Raw genomic sequence first — 25,304 nt, forward strand, 5'->3', positions numbered from 1 at the left:
AAATAAAAATCTTTTAAACAGAAAGCCCTAATTCTCGATCCCAGTTTGTATCCAGCTCAGGTTCTGAATTCTCGTGATTAGTCGTTAAACAAGCAACCTACAAGATACGTTTGGAAGTGTGTTAAGGAACCATTTAGGTTAACCTCCTTACTTAATTGTTTTTGCAATAATTAAAACGGCCTAATTATGCCGAGGAGCGATAAATCTAAATCTCGGAAAAAACAACGGTTTGTTTTTCCACTGTTTAGACTCATCATTCACTGACACAAACTACAAAGTAAGTTCATAAGTCAATGCATACATCACAACAAATGACTCTTAACTAAGCGTATTTATTACTCACTACTTCGTACGCATCTTTGTGAATTTAGAGTAAGGTCAAACTACCAGAGGAGTTGAGCATTTTGTGACTGAGCTCGTCAGAGGAAGTACCGCCAAGCAGCGTTTCTATGTTCTGGTTTGAAGGGAGTAATTGCCGGTATAATTACAGGCACATTAGAAGTGGTGATACCCCAGTGGAATTGGATAGGACTTCAACTTCACTTTTGGGAGGCCGAGTTCGAATCCCAGCACGTCCCCGGTAACTTTTCTAAGTTAAGTGCGTTTTAAGCAATTAAAATATCACTTGCTTAAACGGTAAAGGAAAAAATCGTGAGGCAACCTGCATGCCTGAGAGTTCTCTTTAGTGTTCTCAAGGGCGTGAGGGGTCCACCAATCTGCACTGGGCCAACGTGGTGGGTTTACGGTCTTAATACCGTCTCATTGTGGGGGAAGGCCAGTGCTCTGTAGTAGTTCGGTAATGGGATGATATGATGCTGAGGCTTACCGTGTTGTGACGGCAGATCAGAGTTCAGTTGTCTCCACCCCTGACTACTGAGACCCTTTGCACGACATGTTGCGCAGCGAGGTATTGCTCTGTCTATAGGTGACAGTTTTCCTTTGGTCCATCTGGTTGGTCCAACAAATATTAGTAAAAAAAACAGTTTGACAAAAAGCTTGTGCGACCCAATCTACATGGAAATTGTCATTACTTTACTGAACTTTGCTTAACTTTACTTTAGTCACTTTGGAAAAAATCTTAAGATTTTCGCTACTGATCCAGATCTGCTCTGCTCCAGAAGAGATCAGTTTTTGATCCGTTAGAAAGGCAAAATAGTGTCGAGCAATTTTCAAAAAAAAACCCTATGAGATAAGCGATTAAAAGAAATTTAAAGTGGTCATAACTATAAAAATCAATCGCAAGGTTATGCGGGCGACCTTGTAACGACCTTCAGGCAGTGGTGATCGATGTGGTCTTAATAAGTGGGAGTTCCCGGGTTTGATCCCCGACAGATGCAATTAAGGAATTTATAAAATCAGAATTTTCTCTGGTCTGGTGAAAGGCTTTGGCCGTGGCTAGTTACCAACCTACCGGTGAAGATGTTCCGCCAAGCAACTAAGCATTCCAGTACAAAGCCGCATAGAAACGGTATGGATTTTAATAAAACTGCGGTATCGATTTTGATGCTAAAAATGCTTTACCATACTAAGGCTGCATCATCATTTACCTTATGTGAAATTGCAGTAAAAGAATAACTTGTAGTTCAATAAAATAGCGCGGCTTTTTCGTGACTAGTTCCGTCCCTTCCGAAAAAGAAGTGCTGCCAATGATTTAGCGTTTTGGTACAAACTGTTAGGGGTATGTGTTTTAATAAAAATAAACTCCCCTAATAGATAAGGCTACATCATCATCTATAACCAGGTGCAGTCAGGAGCTAAGTTATAGTGTATAAAAAAAGGGAGATGACCTTAGTAGTCTGACCTAACAGATGGGGCATATCAGCAGTGAACTCGCTGCAAACATTATCGCTAGGGACAATGACCGCGGCCGCTACTAATTTATTAATTATACGACTACATGCCCTTGCCCAGTCCTCTTAGATCTCCAGAGCTTCCTCTAACCGGTTTATCTGAACGGAGATATCATGGTAGGAGGGGTTCACGTTATAGTGGTCCTGCGATCGCGGATCAGACGGCTAAAATGTAAGTTGCGAAGGTCAATTCACTTTTGCTAGTGTTTATGTCACGAGTATGCTTGAATGTAGGTGACTGAGTTTTGTTTAGATATGCTAAACCGTTTAAGTGATAAAGGAATTACAAACAGCTTCCTAGCTTTAGTTTTAAGTTAACGAATAGTGTAATATGTTAAATGTATGAACTTCAAAAGTGCCTGTGATAAGGTCTACATGATTAAAACATTTTTGAATTTAAATATAAGTAAAAATAAATAAATAGAGCACGTTTTGACTCGCCTTCTATTATCGTACGACTTTCCGTTTTAGAAAACAGGGCAACATTATTAATATTGAGATAGGAAAACTTTAAAATTAAAACACACCGCTGAAAAGTCTCTTTCACCGCCACGTAACACCTGAAAATTAAATACTCACTCAATTATTACTCAACTCCAATTGAAGAATTAAATGAACAATCCAGGTCCGTTTCGTTTCCCCTCTCTATTGACGGACTTACACAGAAAGAAAGAAGAGAAATTGTATATTTGTCGAGATTGTTGCTTATTTTTATATACAAAAATATAATTAACCTGGGTCCTAAATCACGATAATACACACATCGCCACCTAGCCCCAAAGTAAGCGTAGCTTGTGTTATGGGTACTATTTTAATATTTTTCACGTGTAGCATTCTGATACAGGTTTAATAAACAATAGTAACAAGTCGTATGCCAAAAGCGTCATGAAAAAAAAACGTCTCCAAAAACTCATATTGATTGTAATAAAAGAGACAGGAAACATTGAAATTGAATACAGGAAATTGGTTTGTTATTATCAGAAATAGTGACGTGCATATTTTAATAAAATAATTAAAAAAAAATACAATTTCTGAGCTCAACATTACAAGTAATGTTTCTAAATATTATTTCCTTTCTATTTTTCTTCATCGAATATCAGAAAACATAGGCATTATTTACTTCCGTAAGCGGGTTTTTGAAACAAAAAAATTCAAAATTCAAAATTCATTTATTTCAAGTAGGCCTAGTTTATAAGCACTTTTGAAACGTCAAGTCAGTTTGTTTGTTGTGACTCGACCACCGGTTCGAAAGGCAGATTCCACTGAGAAGAGACGGCAAGAAACTCAGCAGATTGCTCTTTTCTAACATCGTTTTATAGTTTTACAATCTTTAGAATTTATCTGTTTTGTGAGAGATGATTATTTTGGCGGTCACCTTATCACTATAATTAACAGAATTCAATGTTTTTTCGCAAGATTTTACGAAAAACTAATAAATAATATGGATATAAAGGATGAAATTGTTTAACGGACTACAGTACATAACTCGCAGTCACTGACCGTTAATAATTTCAAACGAAGTATGCGTAGACTCATGTTTTGAAACAACAATAAAATAAATATTTTAGTCTATAAGTTATAATTTATAAGTTTGACGAGTCTTTCTAAGTGAGTCTGTCTGTGTTTTTGATTTTGAAAGATCTTTAAGTCGGGAGTTTTCTTAGCTGAGTTTGATGAAAATCAGTCCAAGTTGGCCGCCACCTAGAAATTATAAATTACACCATACACATTCTCCTGCTTTTCGCAGAGAAGGCATAACAAATTAAGTTTAATTTTAATAAGTAACTATGATAAATTTCAAATCCAATATGACCGCGACCACAAATCGGCAAATTCTATTTATTTTTTAAGGAATCAAATGAGAGTGCTTGACTAGTTTAATGATGTACACGTGTATTATTAATATTGCCCTGAAACGTTTTACGAGTATATTGAAAAGATTAAAACGTAGTATAGAAATATAAAAAGTCTTAGAACTCTGTAAGTAGTGTCTGTCATCGTTTCGACCCACTACAGGGCACGGGTCTCCTTTCAGAATAAGTTTTCCTTCGCCGTTAAAGTAAGTGAAATTTTGACCGTATAAATTAAAAAAAACGGAAATGGTTTCCGATGATTTTGTCTGGATAACTAGCAAAAATAAATCAACTTGGTATCAAATCACTATACAAAACCCTTGTACAAATCTGTAAACAAAAGCTAGTATTTTAAAACATATATAAAGGTCTTCTGTCAGTACATCGCAATGTCCATGACCCATAAATTGAGTGCGATAACTTTCTGACGTGCAGGTTCCTTCACGATAGTTTCCTTTGCCGTTAAAGCAAGTGAAATTTTGACTGTATAAATTTAAAAAAACGGAAATGATTTCCGACGATTTTGTCTGAATACCTAGCAAAAATAAGTCAACTTGGGATCAAATCAATATACAAAACCCTTGTACAAAAGGGTATTGGCCGCAATCCCCACGCCTGGCCAAGTGCGGATTGATAGACTTCACACGCCTTTGAAAACGTTATAGCACTTTCAGACATGCAGGTTTCTTCACGATGGTTTCCTTCGCCGTTAAAGCAAGTGAAATTTTGACTGTATAAATTAATAAAAACGGAAATGATTTCCCATGATTTTGTCTGGATAACTAGCAAAAATAAATCAACTTGGTATCAAATCACTATACAAAACCCTTGTGGCTTGTACAAATCTGCAAACAAAAGCTAGTATTTTAAAACATATAAAAAGGTCCTCCGTTAGTACATCGCAATGTCCATGACCCATAAATTGAGTGCGATAACTTTCTGCGTCGCGTTAAAATGTTAACACAATAATTTCTTTGTTTCGTGCAAACTGTGTACCTACTGTGCATTTATGAAGTGCATTCACGATATACCTAACACTTGAGAAATGTAAATGATTTCCGTTTACTTCCTGGTCATTGTTTTTGACTCGGTGGAATTATATTTTTATTTCATTTAGTTAATTCGTGATTTAATAATTCTTAAAAACGTCATAAATGACGGCCTATTGCCGATTCCCACAACTGGAAAATGTTTCTGAGATTAACATGAATGTTTTTCAGTGTCTGGGTGTTTATCTTTATATTATAAGTATTTATGTATATTATTCATTAAAATTTTCATCAGTCATCTTAGTACCCATAACACAAGCTACGCTTACTTTGGGGCTAGATGGCGATGTGTGTGTGACGTAGTAAATTTATAGTATATTTATATTTACGAGTATTAAGCTTATTTATAAATTACTTCACGGCCTAACTAAGCAAAAAATCAACTTGATTTTTATTATAAAGTTAGTTGAAAATATGGACAGTAACGTAGGCTAGTCTTTAAGTCATGTGTATGCTGAAAGTTTATGTCATCTTGTGATTGACCTTAACATCCGCAGTCATAAGGGATCATGAAACTCCTACTAATTAAATAATTCGCAGTATAATAATGATTGTGTTAACTCTCGTCCTAGATGGCATTTTGGTGGTACTTCATTGGTATAATAAATTATTAAGACGCTATGGAAGTGTGCCAAGTCTCCTCTAATTAAATTTCTAACACGTGGAACGTGTCGAACTTTTACAACACCACGCACCTACTTCTAACAAACACGGGTACATATCCACTAATGAGGAAACCGGAGCTCTACAGGATAACATGTAATGCTACTTTAGTAAGCGAGTTTTTACACAAGAGCTCATATTTTAGTTCTTCCAAACTCGAGAACTTTGCCCGTAAGGTTATACTCGTATGTAACTGGTGGGTGGGTAACACTTCATCCGTGGTTATTTACTAACTGCGACATGCTGCCAAGCGATTTAGCGTTCTGTTACGGTGTCACAGAAAACAAATTAGGGGTTTGGGTTGAATATAACTGTCATAACCCAAGCAAGTAAGGCAAACTTATACTGCATCATCACTTACCTCCAGATGAAATTGTGTCAAGGGCAAACTTGTAGTAGAATAAAAAAAAAGATATCGCCAGCACAGAATTGAGAACATACAGAAACTTCATTCAGCCATTGCACGCAGTGCATTGTGTCTAAAAACAGTGAAAACTCCCAACATATAAAGTGAGATTTGCACGGGACCCATTAAGACAATAAAATGGGGAAAATGGCTATTTTATGGTAAGCGTTTAGAACATTAGAGGTAAAATAATTACTGTCAACTTTACTTAAATATAGTTTAACGTATACTACGATAATATTTTTGGATTTGTTGATATTTCGACCCAGTTGCATGAATCGTGGTCACGACGGGACTCATCCGAGACCCGTCCCGATATACCCGTTGAACTATATTTCAGAAATGTTGATTAACCACGGAAATCTTAGTTTAAAATCTATAATTACTGTCAACTGCTAAATAGAATGAAGTGACCAACCGTGAAACCGAGAAACACTACTAAAGTGGAGTGGTTTTTGATGCTTCAATTTTAGTCGTGTACACGGTTTCTGTATTTTCTTAATTTTGCGGTCGCTAGTTTTTTTTTTAACAAATGAATCCTTTGTTTCCAGGTCACTTTCAACAAGCGCAAATTCGGGGTGATGAAGAAGGCCTACGAACTGAGCGTACTCTGTGACTGCGAGATCGCCCTCATTATCTTCAGCTCTAACAACAAACTCTACCAATATGCCAGCACGGATATGGACAAGGTGATATTTTTTGACTGGTTTCTTTAGTGGGTCACTAGAAGCGGAACAAGTTTTTGCTGTAGCAACTGTTGTAGCACGGGACTGTTGTGAATGATCTTCTCCAGATGTGTCTCGATCTTTGGTAGACTACTCTGCTTAGTCGTGCACTCTTGCCGGAGTGGTCGTGGCGAGAGAGATGAATCCCATGGCGTTAGGCATCATTGGATCGCACAGCTTCCCGCGCGGGTCTTCTCCACTATCTATTTTACTCCACTATATACTACTCCACTATATATTTTAACAGATCTTCGCCACGTTTCGCTCTGAAACCGGAGCATCTTCAGGAGATGTTGACTTTACAATGAATAATTGTTAAACTGTTGTTCAGGACATGTATGAGTATCTTCAGGAGATGTTGACTTAACGAAGACGGAAGTCGGAGCGAAACGTGCGTAGAGGGTACATTGCCGAAGATCTGTTTGGTGTGGAGTATAAGGATTGAAGAAATTATAAATTACACCAATCAGATTCTCCTGCTATTCGCGGAGTATAGGAAATTAAGCTTAATTTTCATAATAAATTTTTAAATCAACTGAAACTGAACTGAACAAGAAGGTATTTTGTAAAAAACATATTAATAATGCCCTGCGTCTTCGCCCCCGTAAACACGAGACGGAGCGTACTGCTATATCTACCCCTACCTCAATAAATCAGATACCAAACGTTACTAGTTATATATGCTCAGATATATTGATCCGTTAATTATTACTACCAAGACCACCTCCACTTCACTCCCACGTTGCCCTAATGGTTTTTATTTTGCAGGTACTTCTGAAATACACGGAGTACAACGAACCGCATGAGTCTTTGACGAACCGGAACATCATCGAGGTACATTAAGTACGGCGTCATCTGTGTGCCCGTGATCGCAATGCAATGTCCATGCAAACTTGACTTATCCCATTAACTGCGTGCTTTTACTCACAACTACCCTAATACAAACATCTTTTACTAAAATGAACCCAGAAGTATTAAAAGTCAACAATAGACACTAATCAATGTACCCGTAGAAACTAGAAACCCCCCAAAAGTTCCGATCGATGTTGTACCAAAAATCACTGTAATTATAGCCCTAAGAGTAGATAAACACCAGCCTATCGACAAACAGCATGCCCTTTTATTTCCTGTTAGAAAAGAAACTATAAAGTATAAAATACCAGACACCGAGGTTTATACTAACAGTTTATGACCAGCCACCCTAAATATTTATGTTATTTTTTTTTCCTTGTGCAGCATGGGTTTTATAAATATTTTTGTGTTTATTCGAATTAAGCGCGCCTACCTGACTCCGAGATGCGATACAAGGGCAAAAGTCAGTGTTGTACCATTGCATTCGACACAACACACATATGTACGCTAAAAAGTTTTCACGTATAACTATAGTAGATATCGCTTCGTAGTTTTGTAATAGCACTTGATTTACCCTCCACTACATACTATACTTGCTGGCGATACTTAAACAAGAACAATTATTAATATTTCAAACTGGATTGAAAGTCAAGCCGCGTTAGAAACTAACAGTAACCAGTAACAGTGTGTATAGAGGGTGATTCTAATACTTAACTTGATTTTAAATTGCATGCAAACGATGGCTTACTGAGTATTTATATTTTGGGCTCGTCAAGCCACCTGAGCTGGTTTCGCTGACACTTACAGGCACTCACAAAGAAAGAGCATAAGAACGGAGTGATGTCGCCAGACAGCCCCGAAGCGGAACCAGAGTACAACCAGCTAACACCACGGACCGAGGCCAAATATTCAAAGATTGACGAGGAATTCCAAATGATGATGCAGCGAAACCAACTGAACGGCAGCAGAGTCGGAGTGGGCGTGGCCGGAAGCAACTACAACCTTCCTGTCAGCGTTCCAGTGGGGAGCTACGACCAGTCACTTTTGCAAGCCAGTCCACAGATGCACACTTCTATCAGTCCACGGCCCTCGTCATCAGAAACCGATTCAGGTACCAAATTAAAATAAACAATACTTTCATTTCACTAATATTATAAATGCGACAGTCTGTTTCTCCTTGCTCAGGGCCCTAACTAACTACTTTTAACCAACACATAGTCTTCGCTGGGATGTGCACGTCCAATTAAAAGACTGACTTAAATAAGAGCGCATTGTCATTGGACGTAATTTTGTTTGCCAATTTTTTGTTCGTTCGCGTATACGTATAATTTGAATTAAAACTGAATTTCCTTTTAAATTCGTGGACTCCACACCTTTAAAACCATTATGGGGAACTCTCCGTCATGCCCGGTTTTTGACAATGTTTTCCTTCAGCGCTGAAGCAAGTGATATTTAAATTGCTCAAAACGCACACAACTTAAAGAAAAGTTAGAGCTGCGTGCTGGGATTCGGAGTCGACCTTCGAAAGTGAAGTCGAAGTCCTAAACTATCACCGCTTTAACATAGCACTAAAACATATTATATATTTTCTTCCAGTTTATCCCAGCGGCGGAATGCTAGAGATGTCAAACGGTTACCCCGGGTCTGGTTCGCCGCTGGGCGCCGGGTGCACCCCGTCGCCCTCTCCCGGACCAGCGCCCTCTCCTCACCGACATCCGCACAAATCGCACTCACACGCCCCGCCCCCGCACCACTCACCTCGGAACAATTTGCGCGTCGTTATACCCAGTTCAATGCCACCACCACAGGACGACATATCATATGCTGGAGAGGTGAGTTATATATATATTTTGTATTCCACTACAAGTAATTATTGCCCACTATCTCAATAGCAGGTCTATCATTAGCCGGAGAAATTATTCTTCTGAGGAAAGGAAATAATTGTATCTTCTCTCACAGTTTTATCTACTCTCAGAAACAAATTGGCACACAGGTGGAAATAATAACCAAGTGATATAGGCAGAATAATAAACGGGGGTAAACCTCATATTTCCTGTTACCGTGCTTTGGCAGGTCGGCCATTTAAGTTTCTGGATATTTGCTGTTGGCAGCTATGATGCAGTCTAAGATGATAGTGGTCTAAGCTGCTCTAACAGCTTAAGAAAGTTTATGTTAAACCCATACTCGTAATCGTTCTCTACGCGTTTTCGTCCCGGAATGCTAAATTGCTTGACGGCACGACTTTCTCGATAATGTGGTAACTAGCCAAATCAGAGAAAATTCAGAAATTATAAATTCCTAAATTCCCCCACCGGGAATCGAACCCAGGGCGTCAACTTAGAAGACCACAGCTCTCTCGTCGTTAATACTGAACTAGCTTTAGGAAAGTGTAAATTTTGTCAGATGTATCCCCCTCGGTTAATTTTACTAACTGAGATTAATTACTTTTATTTAATGGGTTCCAAAATAATATCTAAAAGGTTGGGAAAGTTCAGACTTAAATATTAAACACATTCTAATTGCGTAAAATTCAAAAAAACTGCTTTGTTAATGATTGGTTCGATTCCCGGCTAGAAATTGTTAGGGTTTGTGGTTTTTTTGTGAAGTAACTCTTAGTATCAGTATACAAAGTGTGAGATTTTCTACCTGCGTTAACTTAATCGAACGCGTGAAAGTTTACTATGATATACATGGTATCGAAGAGCGCCATCTAGTGAAAGTACGGTTTACCAGTATTGTCACTAGATGGTGCTTCTTCGATTAAACACATTTTATAAAACGATTGGAGAATATCTTAACGACAAGGCTGCTTGGAAGCAGGCCGCTCCGTTTTAATCTCTCACAAGATAGAAAAATTCTTAACATTGGAAACTGCAAAAGTGTTTTGAAAAAGAGCAATCTGTTGGGTTTCTCGACACCTCTCCGTAGAATCTGCCTTCCTAACCGATGGTAATCACTACAAACAGACTGACTTGACGTGCTTATAAACTAGGCCTACTTGAAGTAAATTAATTTTTATATAATAATGTAAAATAGGTACGACTAGTTAATCTCACACTTGGCACTTACTAAACTGACGCTATCCATCCTAGTGACTTAGAGAGCTCGTTAAGGTCTAGGTGGTTATATAAAAAGTTAGTTGTGTCTTTAGTCCACTTTCTCTTCATCACATCAACCCATTACCGGCCCACTCACACGGATCTCCACCCAAAATGAGAAGAGGTTAAGGCCACCACCCTGGCCCAGTACGGATTGATGGACGCCACACACCTTGGAGAACTTTATAAAGAACTCTCAGGTATTTAGGTTTCCTCAAGATGTTTTCCTTCACCGTTGAAGAAAGTGATATTTTAATAACTTAAAACGCACTTAACTTAGAAAAGTTCGAGTGCGTGCTATTCGTATTTGGCCCCCGGAAGTGAAGTCGAGCTCTTAGCCAATGCGGTATCACCTTCATCTCTTTCCCTTAACCACACTTATTATGTTTTTTTTTCTAGACACCACTAAGCTATTCAGGACTTGGCAACTTCGGCGGACCGCAGGACTTCAGCATGAGCTCGGACATCGGCATCGGATTATCATGGGGCGCCCACCAGCTGCAGACTCTACAACACAACAGGTACATGTCTGTGCCCAATTTTGAATATTTATTAGCTTTTCTCATTATCATCATACCATCACTCGTTTTAAGTATAAGCTTAATGTTTAAACAAGAAAAATATTGTCCGCGTTAAACCATATCACCACGCAATCACAAAAATCCAACGCTTAACCGCTACTTAGCGCAAAACCAACTCAGACTATTGGACTCCTCGTAACTACATAGTCCACAGCACCGACGCAATGCTTCCTTTTTATCGTGAGTGTGCTCAGGAACTTCAAAATCTCGTTCCTCCTTCCCCGTTCTACCACAGAACAGTGGGCTACCGTGAGCGGTGGAATCCTTTGTGGTTAATATTCCATCAACACGCACGGAACGTCTTTTATCCACGTTTCCGATACGTACCGCTGGGATGTGGAACGCCCTCCCGGCAACTGTGTTTCCTGCCACGTATAATTTGAGTACCTTCTAACAATAATATCGTTAATAAAAAAAATCTGCAAACGTAGTTATTACTATCCCTCACAATTATGTCAACATCTATATGTATGAAAGCTTCATAAGTGCCCGTAATAGGCCTACATGAATAATAATATTTAATTTGATATAAAATAATACTTTTTCTTTATCAAAAAAATAAAGCATAGTATAGCGAGAGCATTACCTTGATAACGACCTAAGCCTTTTCTTAATAAAATAAACTACGGAATAAAAGAAACAAACAAATTTTTGATCATGTGCCATTAAAATATATTTACAAAAAAAAACCTAAAAGCAATTATTTAAAGTATAAAATAATAAAAAAAAAAAAATGAAGCTCCGCCGAGACAGTGTATACACTGCCGTGACCAGGATTCGAACCTGGGTTACTACGGCCACAACGTAGGGTCCTAACCACTAGACGATCACGGCTATCGGAGCTTCTGTTACTACCTCTGAAATTACCAGTTACCTTCAGCTAGTTACGTCAGTTTTCATTTCACGCTCGACCGCCTCCCAATTCATCGATTGATCATTAAATGGCGTGAAATTTCCCCAATTGATATTTCTTAGAAACTCTTACACTAGCTTAAATACTTTGTCATTCACAAATAAATGAATTAGTTTATATAATGACTATTACACTTTTAAGCGTAAGTACGTAGTATAGATACCCCATTGCTATAACGTTTTTTAAACAAAACAGTGTGTGTACCTTTTGACAAAGTAGAAGATTACTAGTTTTGGCATATTTCACGGACACAGAAATTGATAAAATATTAAACTGTGTTGGACCAATAATCTAAACGAATACGTCAAATCCCTATCCCTAGTAATATTAGAAATCTCAATGTAATTAAATAATTATTTTTGTACTATAGAGATTATAATATGCGTTTAATTTTGCCCAAACTTTGTGTAGATCTAATGAATGTTGGAAATAGAGGACAGAACTCCTCAGCAGACAGCAGCAAACCCCTCATTTATCGGCTTAGCGATACTAAATACTTTTTTAGAACTACAACTAAATTCAATGCCACATAAAAAAAACAAAATCAAACGGGCTGGGCAACAGCTAGTAATATATACGAGTATATAGGCGAAAAATCCCAAAATAGTGGATCTTGTTGTTACTTAAAATCAATTTTTAAAGTAAGAAAATATGTATTCTGAGCCTATCTAGCAGAAAAATAATGTTCGCTATTAATAGTCCACCATAATAATATACACCTTAATTAATAAGTTCAAATGCAAATAATAAAAGGGCTAACACAATATAATAAAAGCCGGTGAACTTTTATTTTGATTTTTTTTTTAAATTATAAATGCGCACTAAATCATACCTTAATTCTATGCATGATTGAGATACTGGTACTTTAACTACGTTAAGATCCATACGATAAGTATACAGATATAGAAGAAACTCAGCAGTTGCTCATTCGTTACTAAGTTTAAACAATATTCTGTCACAGCAAGGTTACTATACAATTGATAAGTTTCTTTGTGACAGGGCACAAGATAACCAAATGTTAAAATGTAAATTTGCTAAAAGAGCTTATGTATTGATATAGGTAATAATTGATAAAGGTGCCGAGTTTCTTGTCTGCTTCTTTTCAATAGAATATGTCTTCCGGACCGATGGTAGAGTCAGTACTAACTTAACCTTACAAAAAAGCTTTTAAAGAATAGGCCTATTTGAAAGAAATGAATTATGAATTTTAATATTTTTTTTATTCCATTAGCACCCTTCGGACACATAAACCTATAAAGCAGTGCCTCCAAAAAAAAATAAGTCGCTAACACTAGGTGTTCAAGGCTATGGATTTAACTGGGTTTTTATTAAAATCTCGTTAGCATCAACTAAAAACCACTTGAATGTCCTATAACCCGGAATATTTCCATTTGACACTAATTAGCAGCAGCTCAATAGAACCGATGGTACTCCTCAACTTGTCCCAATAACCAGAAGTGAATACAGCGTTGCAAAGCGCGTTACGCACGAATAAGTTGAACACAGTTTCTTGCTTGGTTTTTTGTAACATGAAAAAAAACAGGCAGCGAAATGAACGTGTTCAGTGAAAACCGCGTTTATTTCCACGTTCATAGTAAAAGTCCAATTATCACCATATACAGAGTATTATTTCCCAACTGTAAAAATATACTGTATTTTTGTCGGTACAAAATACCTACTTACTGTATAAAGATTATTTTACAATAACAAAAAATAAAATTGATCAAGTACAATAATAGTAGGTAAGATTAACACGTGTAGTAAATTAAAACAGATATAGACGATCTTATACATTTTTTTAGACGTGAATTATAACTACTTAGTATAAAATAATAATAGTTTAAATACTAGCGGTTGATTTATATGGATACAGACGAAATAAAGGTGATGATTTTTTTTTTTTTTTAATTAATTTAAATGGAACAAAAATACATTTTTTTTGATCATTATGTATACATGCGTACAGTATCTTTCGAATGACGTAAGTTAAATTCCTCGCTATTTCAAATAAATGCATAGAAGGCTCTATTTATATTCGCATTTCGAGTTACATAATGTTTAATTTCTAAAATATATCTTAGAAATTACACATATTTATCAAAATATGTAGTACTTTAAGCATTTATTTAAAAATAATGTCAGAAATAAAAAAAAAACAAAATAAAGCTCCGCCGAGACAGTGTTTACACTGCCGTGACCAGGATTCGAACCTGGGTTACTACGGCCACAACGTAGGGTCCTAACCACTAGACGATCACGGCTATCGGAGCTGTTGGCTGAACGCTGAAATAAACGACCGCAATGATTTACAAGACGGCGTCATTTTGCAATAAGCTACAAAAACTATCGATGGCGATAAATTCATTCTTTGTATTCTCGCGATAGAAAGGAGACTGCATATTATAAGCTTCTATAAGCAATTTCCTGAAAACCTATACTAGGCTGTTTTTAATGCGGTTTTTAACTTTTCACTTTCAAGGTTTTCAAACTGTCGTTTTTTTTTAAACCAATAATTGCTTTTATCAGTAGGGGAACAACGGTTTAAAGAAAATATATTAATTCAGTACTGCAAGAATTATACAAATTAAGTGCAAGAATTTTCAAACGACTACAATAGCTCATTCTCGTGAACTACAGTAGCATTCATCAAATTTATTTATTTATTTATTAGCTTTCCAAGGGAAAAAAACAGTACTATTACACATATAAGTAATGTCGTATTTTTATATAACATAAACCAATGAAGTTTCAACAACTTAGTTACACATAAACGAGAACATTAAGAACAATTGCTAAGGTATTAAGTGCCAAGCGAAAATTACACAACATAAAAAAAAAAAATACTAGCTGTTTTTTTACTAGTTCAACTTATGTTTTTATAACCCTTTATAACCCATACTAAGAATTATATAAAAGCGTGCGTTTGTTTGTTTGTTTATCCCCTTCCTTTACGCTCTAACTAAGGAACTATTCAATTTTATTTTTGCCGGAGAGTAACGACGGCCCATTGGCGCAGTTTGCAGCGGCCCTGCTTTCTGAGTCAAAGGCCGTGGGTTCGATTCCCACGACTGGAAAGTGTTTGTGTGATGAACATGAAAGTTTTTCAGTGTCTGGGTGTTTATCTGTATATTATAAGTATTTTATGTATATTATTTATAAAAATATTCATCAGTTATCTTAGTACCCATAACACAAGCTACGCTTACTTTGGGGCTAGATTGCGATGTGTGTATTGTCGTAGTATATTTATTTATTTATTTATAGGCTCTTTTTTAATCCATTAAAAACAACCGGTGTCACGGGATTTGTAAAATGCCATATTATCAAAATTAAGCTTAATTTGCTATATACTCCGCGAAAAGAAACTCGAATCGAATCGAATCTGTGTGGTGTAATTTATAATTTCTTCAATCCTTATACTCCACACCAAACAGATATTCGGAAATATACCCTCTAAGCTCGTTTCGCTACGAAACCGGAACATCCTCAGGAGATGTTGACTTTACAATGAATATTAATAATAATTTATAATATATAATATACTAGCTGTGGCCCGCGACTTCGTCTGCGTTTGATTTTGTTTTTAAAGTATTCAGTATCGCTAAGCCTTAAATGAGTATAGTAGTATGACTGTCATGTGACTGTCAATTAATTATAGACAAATAATTTGCAATAGAATAAAATTGCAACTATAATTAAAGATCTAAGCTATCCTATCTCTTAAGTTGGACCAGACTGCTCACGGTGTGCCATTTTAATTTAAAATCGGTTAAGTAGTTTAGGAGTCCATCGCGGACAAAGGAGATTTATATATATTAAGATAAATGTGCCGCGTTTTATACCTTTCTGATCCCCACCTTATCTATCTAAGCCCCTCCCACCTCATTAGTGCATCTGAATATGTCAATAGAGGTGAAGTTGATAAGTTTATTTGTTTGTTTAGCAATTCGAACCTCCCATTCCTATGTTTAATAATTTCTAATATATTCCCTCAAATCAAGTCTCAACCCTTTGTCGCATGCATGTAATATTTCGTATGAATGATTACTGGCTACGTTATGGCCACTGACTAAAAGATGTTTTGCAAAATGAGATTTTTCAGGATGGTTATGATTGAAGGCTGCCATATGCTCTTTGTAACGCGTTTCAAATTGACGTCCGGTCTGACCCACATATGTGGCGTGGCATTCAGAACATTGGAGTTTATATACCCCTGATCTGTGCTTATTGTCCAATCTGTCCTTACCGTTAAAAAATGGCTCTCAGTTGGTTATTTGTTCTGAAAGCCACATGCACGCCATGTGATCTAAGTATCCTTGCTACACGCTCTGATACAGATCCGTAGTAAGTCAGACTGGTCTTATACCTATTCAGTTTGTCCATTGGTACGGCGTATAAATCCTTAGCAATCAGCCTCTGTTGTTTCTTTTTAATTATGCTATCCATGTATATTTGCCATGTGATAAATGACATATAACTCTTTCCTATAATCCTAAAATCCTTTCATAGATTATTATCTATTCCATTAACTAAGGAGGGTTAACTGTCATTAACTCCGGCATTTCTGTTATAGGCACGTTGCACTACCAATGCCGCTTAGACAGTATTGAGGGATTTTTCTCATTCTTCTTTTTCTTTAAATTTTATTTTTGAATTGGTTTATTTGGATTAGATTTAATTCCGTTTTTTTTTAATTTATTTATTTTTGACATGTATTTATTTTAATTGCATTTAATTTTGATGATCCCAAATTTTTATCCTTTTTTTAATAATAATAATAAATGATTATTATTATTATTATTAAAAAAAGGATACTTGATTAATTGTGTTCGATGATATAATACTATAATAATATGACATAACATTGAAATAATTGAAACAAATTTACTAAACTCCTCTTTTTCTAATCTCCAGTTCACCTTACAGCAGTAGCCTGCCAGTTCTGGGTGGGGGGACTCCACCGCCCGCTGGCTCGCCAAGCAACGTGAAGATCAAAGCTGAACCAGTCTCCCCACCTCGGGGCTCCGACCATCTGCATCGAGGGCCCCCGCCCGCGCCTCAGCCCGCTCACTTATCCGGAGCCATTGATGGTAAGTACGGTAAGTGGAAATCTCAACTCAATTATTTACTAGCTATAAGCCGCGTTCCTTCCTGTTTTTGGAACTCCCAAACCGTTTGATTAATCGGGCCGAAAACATCCTTTGCCTAGCTAGGATGCATTCGGCAATCTATCTCTATGCAAAATTTCATAAAAATCGGTTTAGATGTAACGCCGTGCAACCTACCTAAAAAGGCTTTGTTTTTAATCCAGCGTGGACATTTTAGAGATGAATACTATCATAAATATCTCCAGAATTATTTATATATCAAATTTCTTCAAGAAACAAATGAACAAACAGACATTAATAATATTAGAGGACCGCATTTCAGGTTTAAAAAAAAACATCTGAAAAGTAGTCTAACCTTTGTGTGCAAATGCAAGGCTATATCAATGCAAAATTTCGTCAAGATCAGTTTTGTTACTAAGGCGTGCATAGATTGTTTTTTTAACTCCACGGTGGGCTTGTGAAATATTCAATATTCATTATTATATAGATACTCTACTTGCTACTATTCTGTAACGTAACATCGGCAACAGCTCGCTAACAATGCTCGCAGCGGTTTGGCAACAGAGTCATGTCACAGTATAATGTTACTCTACAGAAATAACACGATTTATCAATTTTTTTGTATGAAATAAAATAATACTGAATTTTAAAGAGTCCTAAAACAAAAGTTGTTGGTTTTTATAATGGGAACTACAAGGCCGAGAGCTATCTGGTATTTAACCCTGTATAGTATAGATTCTACAGTCAGTCAACCGTATTTCATCATCATCATATGGACCCATTACCAGCCCACTACAGGGTACGGGTATCAGTTAAGGTCATATTCCACCAAGCTGGCTTAGTGCAGTTTAGTGGTCTACACACACCTTTGAGAACATTATGTAGAACTTACATTTATTACATACACACCAATATAATTTGTGACGCACGCATTTGTTTGTATAAATATTATACTACTATAATCTTAATATATATAAATCTCCTGTCACGATGTTTGTCCGCGATGGACTCCTAAACTACTTAACCGATTTTAAATTAAATTGGCACACCGTGAGTCTGCTCCAACTTAAGAGATAGGATAGCTTAGATCTTTAATTATAGTCGCAATTTTATTTTATTGCAAATTATTTGTCTTTAATTAATTGACAGTCACATGTTATACATATATAAACTACTATACTCATTTAAGGCTTAACGATACTGAATACTTTAAAAACAAAATCAAACGCAGACGAAGTCGCGGGCAACAGCTAGTATTATATATAATATTATATTACTTTACATTTTAAAAACTGTATGTACCTACATTCTTGAGAATAAATTATTATTAAAAAAAAAAAAATCTCAGGCGTGCTGGTTTCCTCACGAGCTTTTCCTTCACCATTAAAGCAATAGATATTTTAATTGCTAAAAACTCACATAACTTCGAAAAGTTAGTTATTCGAACTCCCCTCAGGAAGTGTGTCTCACCACTTCAACCTTATTTACTTAAAAGTAACTTTAATAAGTAGTTCGTATTCAAGCTAACATTTCCTGATTCTAATTAACTTTTTAAACATTAGTTTATTTTGCAGGATCAGTGACGTCAAGTAACATGGGCTCGCCTGCCGGGCAAGACATGCGGCACGCGAACACCGTCCCACTAGACTACGAACAGCCCCATACCAAGCGGCCGAGAATCGACGGCTGGGCCACATAGCTAGGCTATGAGGCCTTCGGTTCCTACCCGAGGCCCCTCCACCCGCACTGCTAGACGGCCCAGGCGTAGCGCCGGCCCCGCACCTCCAGGCCCTAAACGCGGCTGCAAACTCCTCCACCGAGCTTTCTGTACTATACCGTCCTGGTCTACACAAAATGCTCTTTTCCTCAGATTCGATCTGAGCGCGTATAACTACAAGTTTTTAAGACTAAAGTTGAAAAAGGTGCTTCTCAAAACATGGCACGGTCTTCAATCAGGAAAAGGGCAGATTAGTGCTATTCAAATTCCCTTAAAGCTTAATTTCCCTTAGATGTTGACTAAATGTTCATATTACACAGTACTCTTCTATGATACGTAATTAAATAATGTTATATTGCACTTACGAGTACACTAAATGTTAAGGTTTAATGTTTAATGTTAAGTACAATATTGTTTAATGTTAGACGCAATCCAAATCAATTAAAAAAAATATCCTATCTACTAAATGATGGATAGATGTTAACTACCCTTGTATATAGCGATGTTATATGTACAATCCGTGCCATTGTCTGTTTAGCTTATAGTTGTTTAGTGTTATAAATGCAATTTGTTCTGAAGTTTGGTGCGTGGACTGTTAAGGAAGCAGCCGGAGGAATCAAGTGTGCATTATAGAACAAAGTTATAGTGCAAAAGTGCGTTTTATAGACATAAAAAAACGACTGTTGACTTTGTGTTAGTGTTTTAAAGTTTTTTTTGTGCCATTTTAAAATACCTATCGTTAGTGTGACATCCGAACTTTGAATCTTTGTAAATTAGGTAAGCGTAGCGACATCACAGAAGATAATAAGTTATGTATTGGATATTGTACTTTATCTATTGACATATTTATACATGAGAATCATAATGATATTTAAATAATATGTATACACGTCCCGTTAGGAACGAATGTTATGTAATCTAAGTAGGTAATGTTAGCTAGAGATGACTATATGAAGATACCACACGAAGCTTTAAAATTCTTATGATAACACTCGCACTCTAAGCAGTCTTGTAAGTAAAAAAAAAAAAAACACAATTTTCATTTTAATTTAGGATTCTTATAATTCTACGAGTCATCCTTCGATAATATTTAACACAATAAATAAATGTACTCTTATTAATACAACGCAAAAAGAAGAACACTCAAATGTTTGTTTGAACACGTGCGGGCGTTTCGCATTTCCCAGACCAAAAAATTAAGTCAATTTTGAATATCGTAAATTGTAAAACAGTACTTCTGAAGTACCCACGTTAGTAATTAAAATATGGTTACTAGTAGAGTGATGAAGCTTGTTGTTAGAGAATTTTTATTTTGTTAATGTGATCCGAAGTATTGCATTGTAAATCCTGTTTGCATCAAATGTAACCTTTGATAAGCAACCTCGTAATATAATACAATAATGTAAATGATTTAAGCTTTAATCGTACACAGAAATATATTTATCACTAAATATCATAACATATTTTCGTAAAGCACTATAAAATCACATGCCGCCCTATTTTTAGATAATATTGTAGTAAAATATTCATATAATTATGTTAATCATGAAATAAATATTTCCTAGCAGGAACAATAATGTTGTTACCCTAAACGTGAATGTATATGTTTCATGTTTCCTTTTGTTTCATAAAACTCACTTTAGCTAATGTCAAAGTCCTTTAACTCGATAGTTGACTGTTATTGAAACAAAATAAATTGTATAGGGAAATACTTAATAAGGTACCGTTATTCTGTAGCGGTCAAGTAATTAAATAACTGGAGGACGATACATTGCATCTGAGGAGAAAGTTTCAGAAAAATTTAGAAAAGAAAAAGGACAAAAAGATTTTTTTACAAGTCAATTTTGCATTCACCTTTACATGCAATTCCCTGGTCCCTTTAAGTGCATTTGTAATTTACTAATATTCAAATAATGTAAATTATGATCTCACTGACTGCTGCCTATAATTTCTTAAATTTAAATTCAAAGCTTTCTAATATCACAAGATAAATGTATACTAATTTTTCCTTGTTGTAACGGAGCTTCTGATGTCAGTCAACTATCGAATTCTTAACCTAATACATGAATGCTTTAAAATATAAATAGCTGGAAATAAGACAGATAATGTCACTACAGGTCGTAAATGTATACATATATTTTAAACAGCACTTAAGAAATGTTGCTGTATGTATACATTTTATAAGATGTTATTTATCATCGTCAAATAGATTTAAAAAGCTTGAAATTTAATGAGACTATTAAACACATTAAATGTGTCAAATAGTTATTTCAGCATTAAATTATTCAACAAAGTCACTTCGTAAATAAAGTAAACTAAATGTACAACATTATCAGAAGTCCAAGTTTTGAATAATATTGATCTTATAACAAGCGTTTGTACTCTATATATATTCAAGTATTAGGTTACCTGTCCTCTCATATCTTCTCACTGTAGATGCCTTACTCACAGTGCCTAAATGTATCATATTATACCAAATTTGTATCATACGTATAGATTTTTTGCATCAATTTTTTCACGTCCTAATATTTTTAAATATTTACAAACTATAAAAATATATATTCTTACAAAAGTTAATAGCTTGCGTCTGAAAAACTTGTACTGTAAATGCAGTATTTCAATCGCAGGGATATGAACATTGTATAAAATGTACAGTTGCAAAATTACCTTTAGTTAATTAGCGTAATGAATGTCAGAACGATTCCTCATTGTTACTCGTCTTACGAATCGTTGGGTAGAATAAAACCCATTTATATTTAGGTATAAAATATAACAGAAACGTTACTGTTTAATGTAAACTGAGCACTGTATTTAAAGTAACAAAATTATATTGTAATCCTTCAAGTCACGGTAACAAAATGTTGGATGTATATTTGTTAAAATTTGTACAGGGAGGTTATCAATTTGAAGTTCGAAAGTCTGAACGATTAAGAAAATGTATTTTCGCATTGTAAAATATTATACACAAATAGTAATGTAACAAATATTTTAATACTGGAGCATAATAAAAAAAATGTTGTCCCTTGTTTGTGGGAGTATAATAATATTATTACACCGTATTTAATATGTGTAGTGTAAAAAGTCTAAATTGTTAATGTGTCAACATTACAATGCACTGTTACAAAATTCTTGTTTATTATCATATTCTAAAGTTTTGTTATTCGTCCTGATCGTTTTCGATCGTTCGCTCCTAAAATGTTGTCCTAGGTCTCAACGTGTGTGTAGACACAATATGCTCGACGCATTTTTTACGTTCATTCCAACCCTTCTCATAGTGCGACGAGAATCATGCCCTTTAGGTCGATAAAGGGTTGATATAATGATGAAAATGAACCAAGAATATGTAGACTTGATACCGAGCATATTTATGGAATACTTAAAGCTTGCTCGAGCATGTATTGACCCAGCGTATGTTATATATTGCGAGGTGACGCAATATCTTTTATCTAAGGTATTTTGCAAGCGTAGACACTTTTTGTAACTGACTCGGGACACTTACAGATAACTGTGGTTTCTGTGTCCGGTAACAGCAATTAGATGACCTCTGGTTGTTACTTTCTATTAAATTGGACACTAGATTTGGGGCTTGTTTCTCGCCATTAATACTGCGTCCGGTAAGACATAGTCAACATAGTGTCAAAACTTGTGCAATCACATCATGTTGCCATTTCAACCGATAACATTTAGTTTCTTATTAGTCACAAAAACCAATTTTTGAATGGCAATCCATTTGTGTCAAATTGAAGTTACTGAACACCAAGAGCGTCTACTCGTACGTGTGCGCAGGTAATGATTGGTTTTCTAATCGATTGTATAAACGTGAAACAAAAATGTCTTTTGCGAAGACCCAGTTAGATTCGTCAAAATTGTAAGTTGAGTCAGTTGAATGAAAACTATTTATATAAAAGTTTCAAATTCCCATAGTAAACTGACTAATATGAAAACTTAAATTTAGTGTGCATTACCTTATTTGAACATTGCTCAAACGTTTTTTGGCCTTTTAAGTATGATTTCCTGGTATAATGAATTATAAAAATACAATCATTTATCCATATGTTTCCTATTTATTATTTAAAGGTAACGTTGAGATCATAAATTAGGTAGCAAACCTGATGGAATGTCAATAAATTATAATAAACGATTTAATGACCGCCTTAAAATACCTCTACATCTCAACAAAGATAAAATACTACCTGCACTTGTAATTTGCAAGTAAAACTATCGACAACTGTATCGATCTCTTCAATACAAAGTAAAGATATTTGAAAACAGAAATATAAAATTTTATTCCAATAATTTAATTTTTGTTAATCTTAACAAGAATTTTTCTGTATTTGATTAATATTTTGTGATCTGTTGGTCATATCTTTTCATTTAATATACGACCCTTATTCCTTACATTAGATGCCTCAGAGAACGTAATTTTTATCTCACACTGCGAATCCCTATTAAGCATCAATATTTTTAAGTATTTAAATGTTTAGTTTCACTCGTGAATCTGTTGGTATTTAGATATCTAATTATTCACGTCAATGTTAACTACTTACCTATCACCAGAGATTGCACTCTACATGTTATTTATCTAGACAATATATTTAATGCTGTAAACATGGTTATACCTACAGATTTTCGTGTTATAGACATAGGAGACAATAATTGTCTAACAGTTTATGTTAATCGGTCACTTATTGTATTAATATATGTCTGAGAAGACCATTTGTCGATTGCACTTTTGTATTCTATCGACTTTCTTGTATAAATTAGTATATCAACAGTAAGCTGGTATTGGGAGCATTATTTCCGAGGTTGTGAGCTTTGCTATCGGGAATGATTTCACTGTATAATTAATTATAATGATTGTTTAAATAATTGTAATATTCATTTCACGCACAACTGTGTTGTGTGTTATTGTAAAAAGGGTTTGCTTCGTTTGTTTTGTAGATGTATACTACTTTATGTATGTTGAACCTGTATTTATACAGCTCTGTTACAATAGCAAAGAGTTAATTCAATTTACATTATTGCATTTAAATGTTGTAGTCATAAGCGTAGATCATCCGAAATCAGATTAGATTTCGATTTAGTATATGTTATAATTATTATAATCATCCTCTCGTCCCTTCCATGCCTTTTTGCTATTGTTTCATAGCGCTTTGAACAACCCAGATAGGTAATAGGTATATGAATACATATCCTTATTGAATACTCAAGTCGATTTCACACTTATTTCTCTGAAACATCAGTTGTGCAATACATAATATACAATCGCTTAGGTAGGTACTAGGTATATTTTTTGTTTGAATTTACAAAACGTAATGCAAAAACTGTTGTATTTTATCGATATTTTTACTGATTGCAACGGAGCTCCAATGATTTTTCTAGGTGCCCCGTGGGAATTTAAGTCATAATGTATATGTATAATTATTTTTAAGAAAAGGCCGGGCCAAATATTGCATTAATTTAGGTCTTACAGCGCCTCAGGCAGCCAATTCTGCCCTGTGTATAAATGATGAATATTGATATTAACATCTCATTGAATGAAATATTAATGTTAAAGGACAGTGTTAGAAAATTGTTATAAATTATTTTGATGACTGTTCGAAGGATAATAAAGAGTTGGATGTCAATGTTGTTTATTATTTCAATCACCTAGTAACTTTATTTTAAATTTACCAAAGGAGTTCTAACTATGAATGAATGAATGAATGAATGAATGAATACACTTTTATTGTACACCACATAAACATAACAAATTAACAGTAAAAATTTAACAAAAGGTATACAATTTGGCGGCCTTATCGCTACATAGCGATCTCTTCCAGGCAACCAAAGGCGCTAAAAACAGCACAAGAAGAGAGGTAGGTGGTGCATTTAACTGTACTGTGTTGCAAATAAACATGCATAAACCTATATATACAAATATAATATGTACATATAACAAACTTACAATAAAATATATAGATAGTGATAATAATTAATATATACCTATATAATTAATATCAATAATAAATAAATATATACAATATTGTCAAACCACAAATAAAACAGAAGGGAATAGGCAAGTTAAAGATCCGCAGATGCAGACAGAAAATGATCTTTGACAAGTTTTTTAAAAATGGTAATAGACTGTGCCTCTCGGATTTTAAGAGGCAAGGCATTCCAAAGCTTAACAGCCTGAACAGTGAAAGATCGGTGGAAGAAAGATGAATTATGTGAAGGCACCCTTAAGATCAATTTCCTTGCAGTACGGAGAACTTCACCAGGGCGACCAACGAATTCAAATTTTTCCTTTAAATAAGGTGGAGAAGAAGGAAAAAACAACTAACTATCAATGAAGGAAACAGCATCAGAATTAAACTAAGTACATTTATTCGCTTTTATGGTGACGGATTTATAGTATAAAATCGTCAGAAACCTCAACAAATAGAACTGCTTAATTTCGGGATAAAATGTATGAAACTTCGAAGTTTGAATTTAGGATACAAAATA

At 35.2% G+C, this 25,304-nt stretch overlaps 1 protein-coding gene and 2 non-coding genes across 14 annotated transcripts in view; 1 reads left to right on the forward strand and 2 right to left on the reverse strand.

Annotated features, from left to right (window-relative positions):
• The window catches only part of LOC120634156 (myocyte-specific enhancer factor 2), a 101,815-nt gene extending 79,991 nt beyond the window's left edge, over nt 1-21,824 (forward strand). For 2 of the 12 annotated variants that reach the window (XM_039904578.1, XM_039904666.1), the window contains 7 exons: nt 6,373-6,510; nt 7,315-7,380; nt 8,206-8,509; nt 8,995-9,230; nt 10,896-11,023; nt 16,905-17,089; nt 18,661-21,824. In XM_039904578.1, the coding sequence (XP_039760512.1) occupies nt 6,373-6,510; nt 7,315-7,380; nt 8,206-8,509; nt 8,995-9,230; nt 10,896-11,023; nt 16,905-17,089; nt 18,661-18,797 (1,194 nt within the window). In that variant the 3' untranslated portion in view covers nt 18,798-21,824. The remainder of the gene's footprint in view (nt 1-6,372; nt 6,511-7,314; nt 7,381-8,205; nt 8,510-8,994; nt 9,231-10,895; nt 11,024-16,904; nt 17,090-18,660) is intronic. The other 10 variants (XM_039904605.1, XM_039904596.1, XM_039904640.1 and 7 more) reach the window with 10 other exon arrangements.
• Trnah-gug lies at nt 11,840-11,911 on the reverse strand. Its single transcript has one exon. It is a non-coding gene; the product is annotated as a tRNA-His (tRNA).
• On the reverse strand, nt 14,180-14,251 carry Trnah-gug. The gene has a single exon. It is a non-coding gene; the product is annotated as a tRNA-His (tRNA).
• Nucleotides 21,825-25,304: the final 3,480 nt, after the last annotated feature.

The sequence above is a fragment of the Pararge aegeria genome, chromosome 2, assembly GCF_905163445.1.
Source record: "Pararge aegeria chromosome 2, ilParAegt1.1, whole genome shotgun sequence".
NCBI classification, from domain to species: Eukaryota; Metazoa; Arthropoda; class Insecta; order Lepidoptera; family Nymphalidae; genus Pararge; species Pararge aegeria.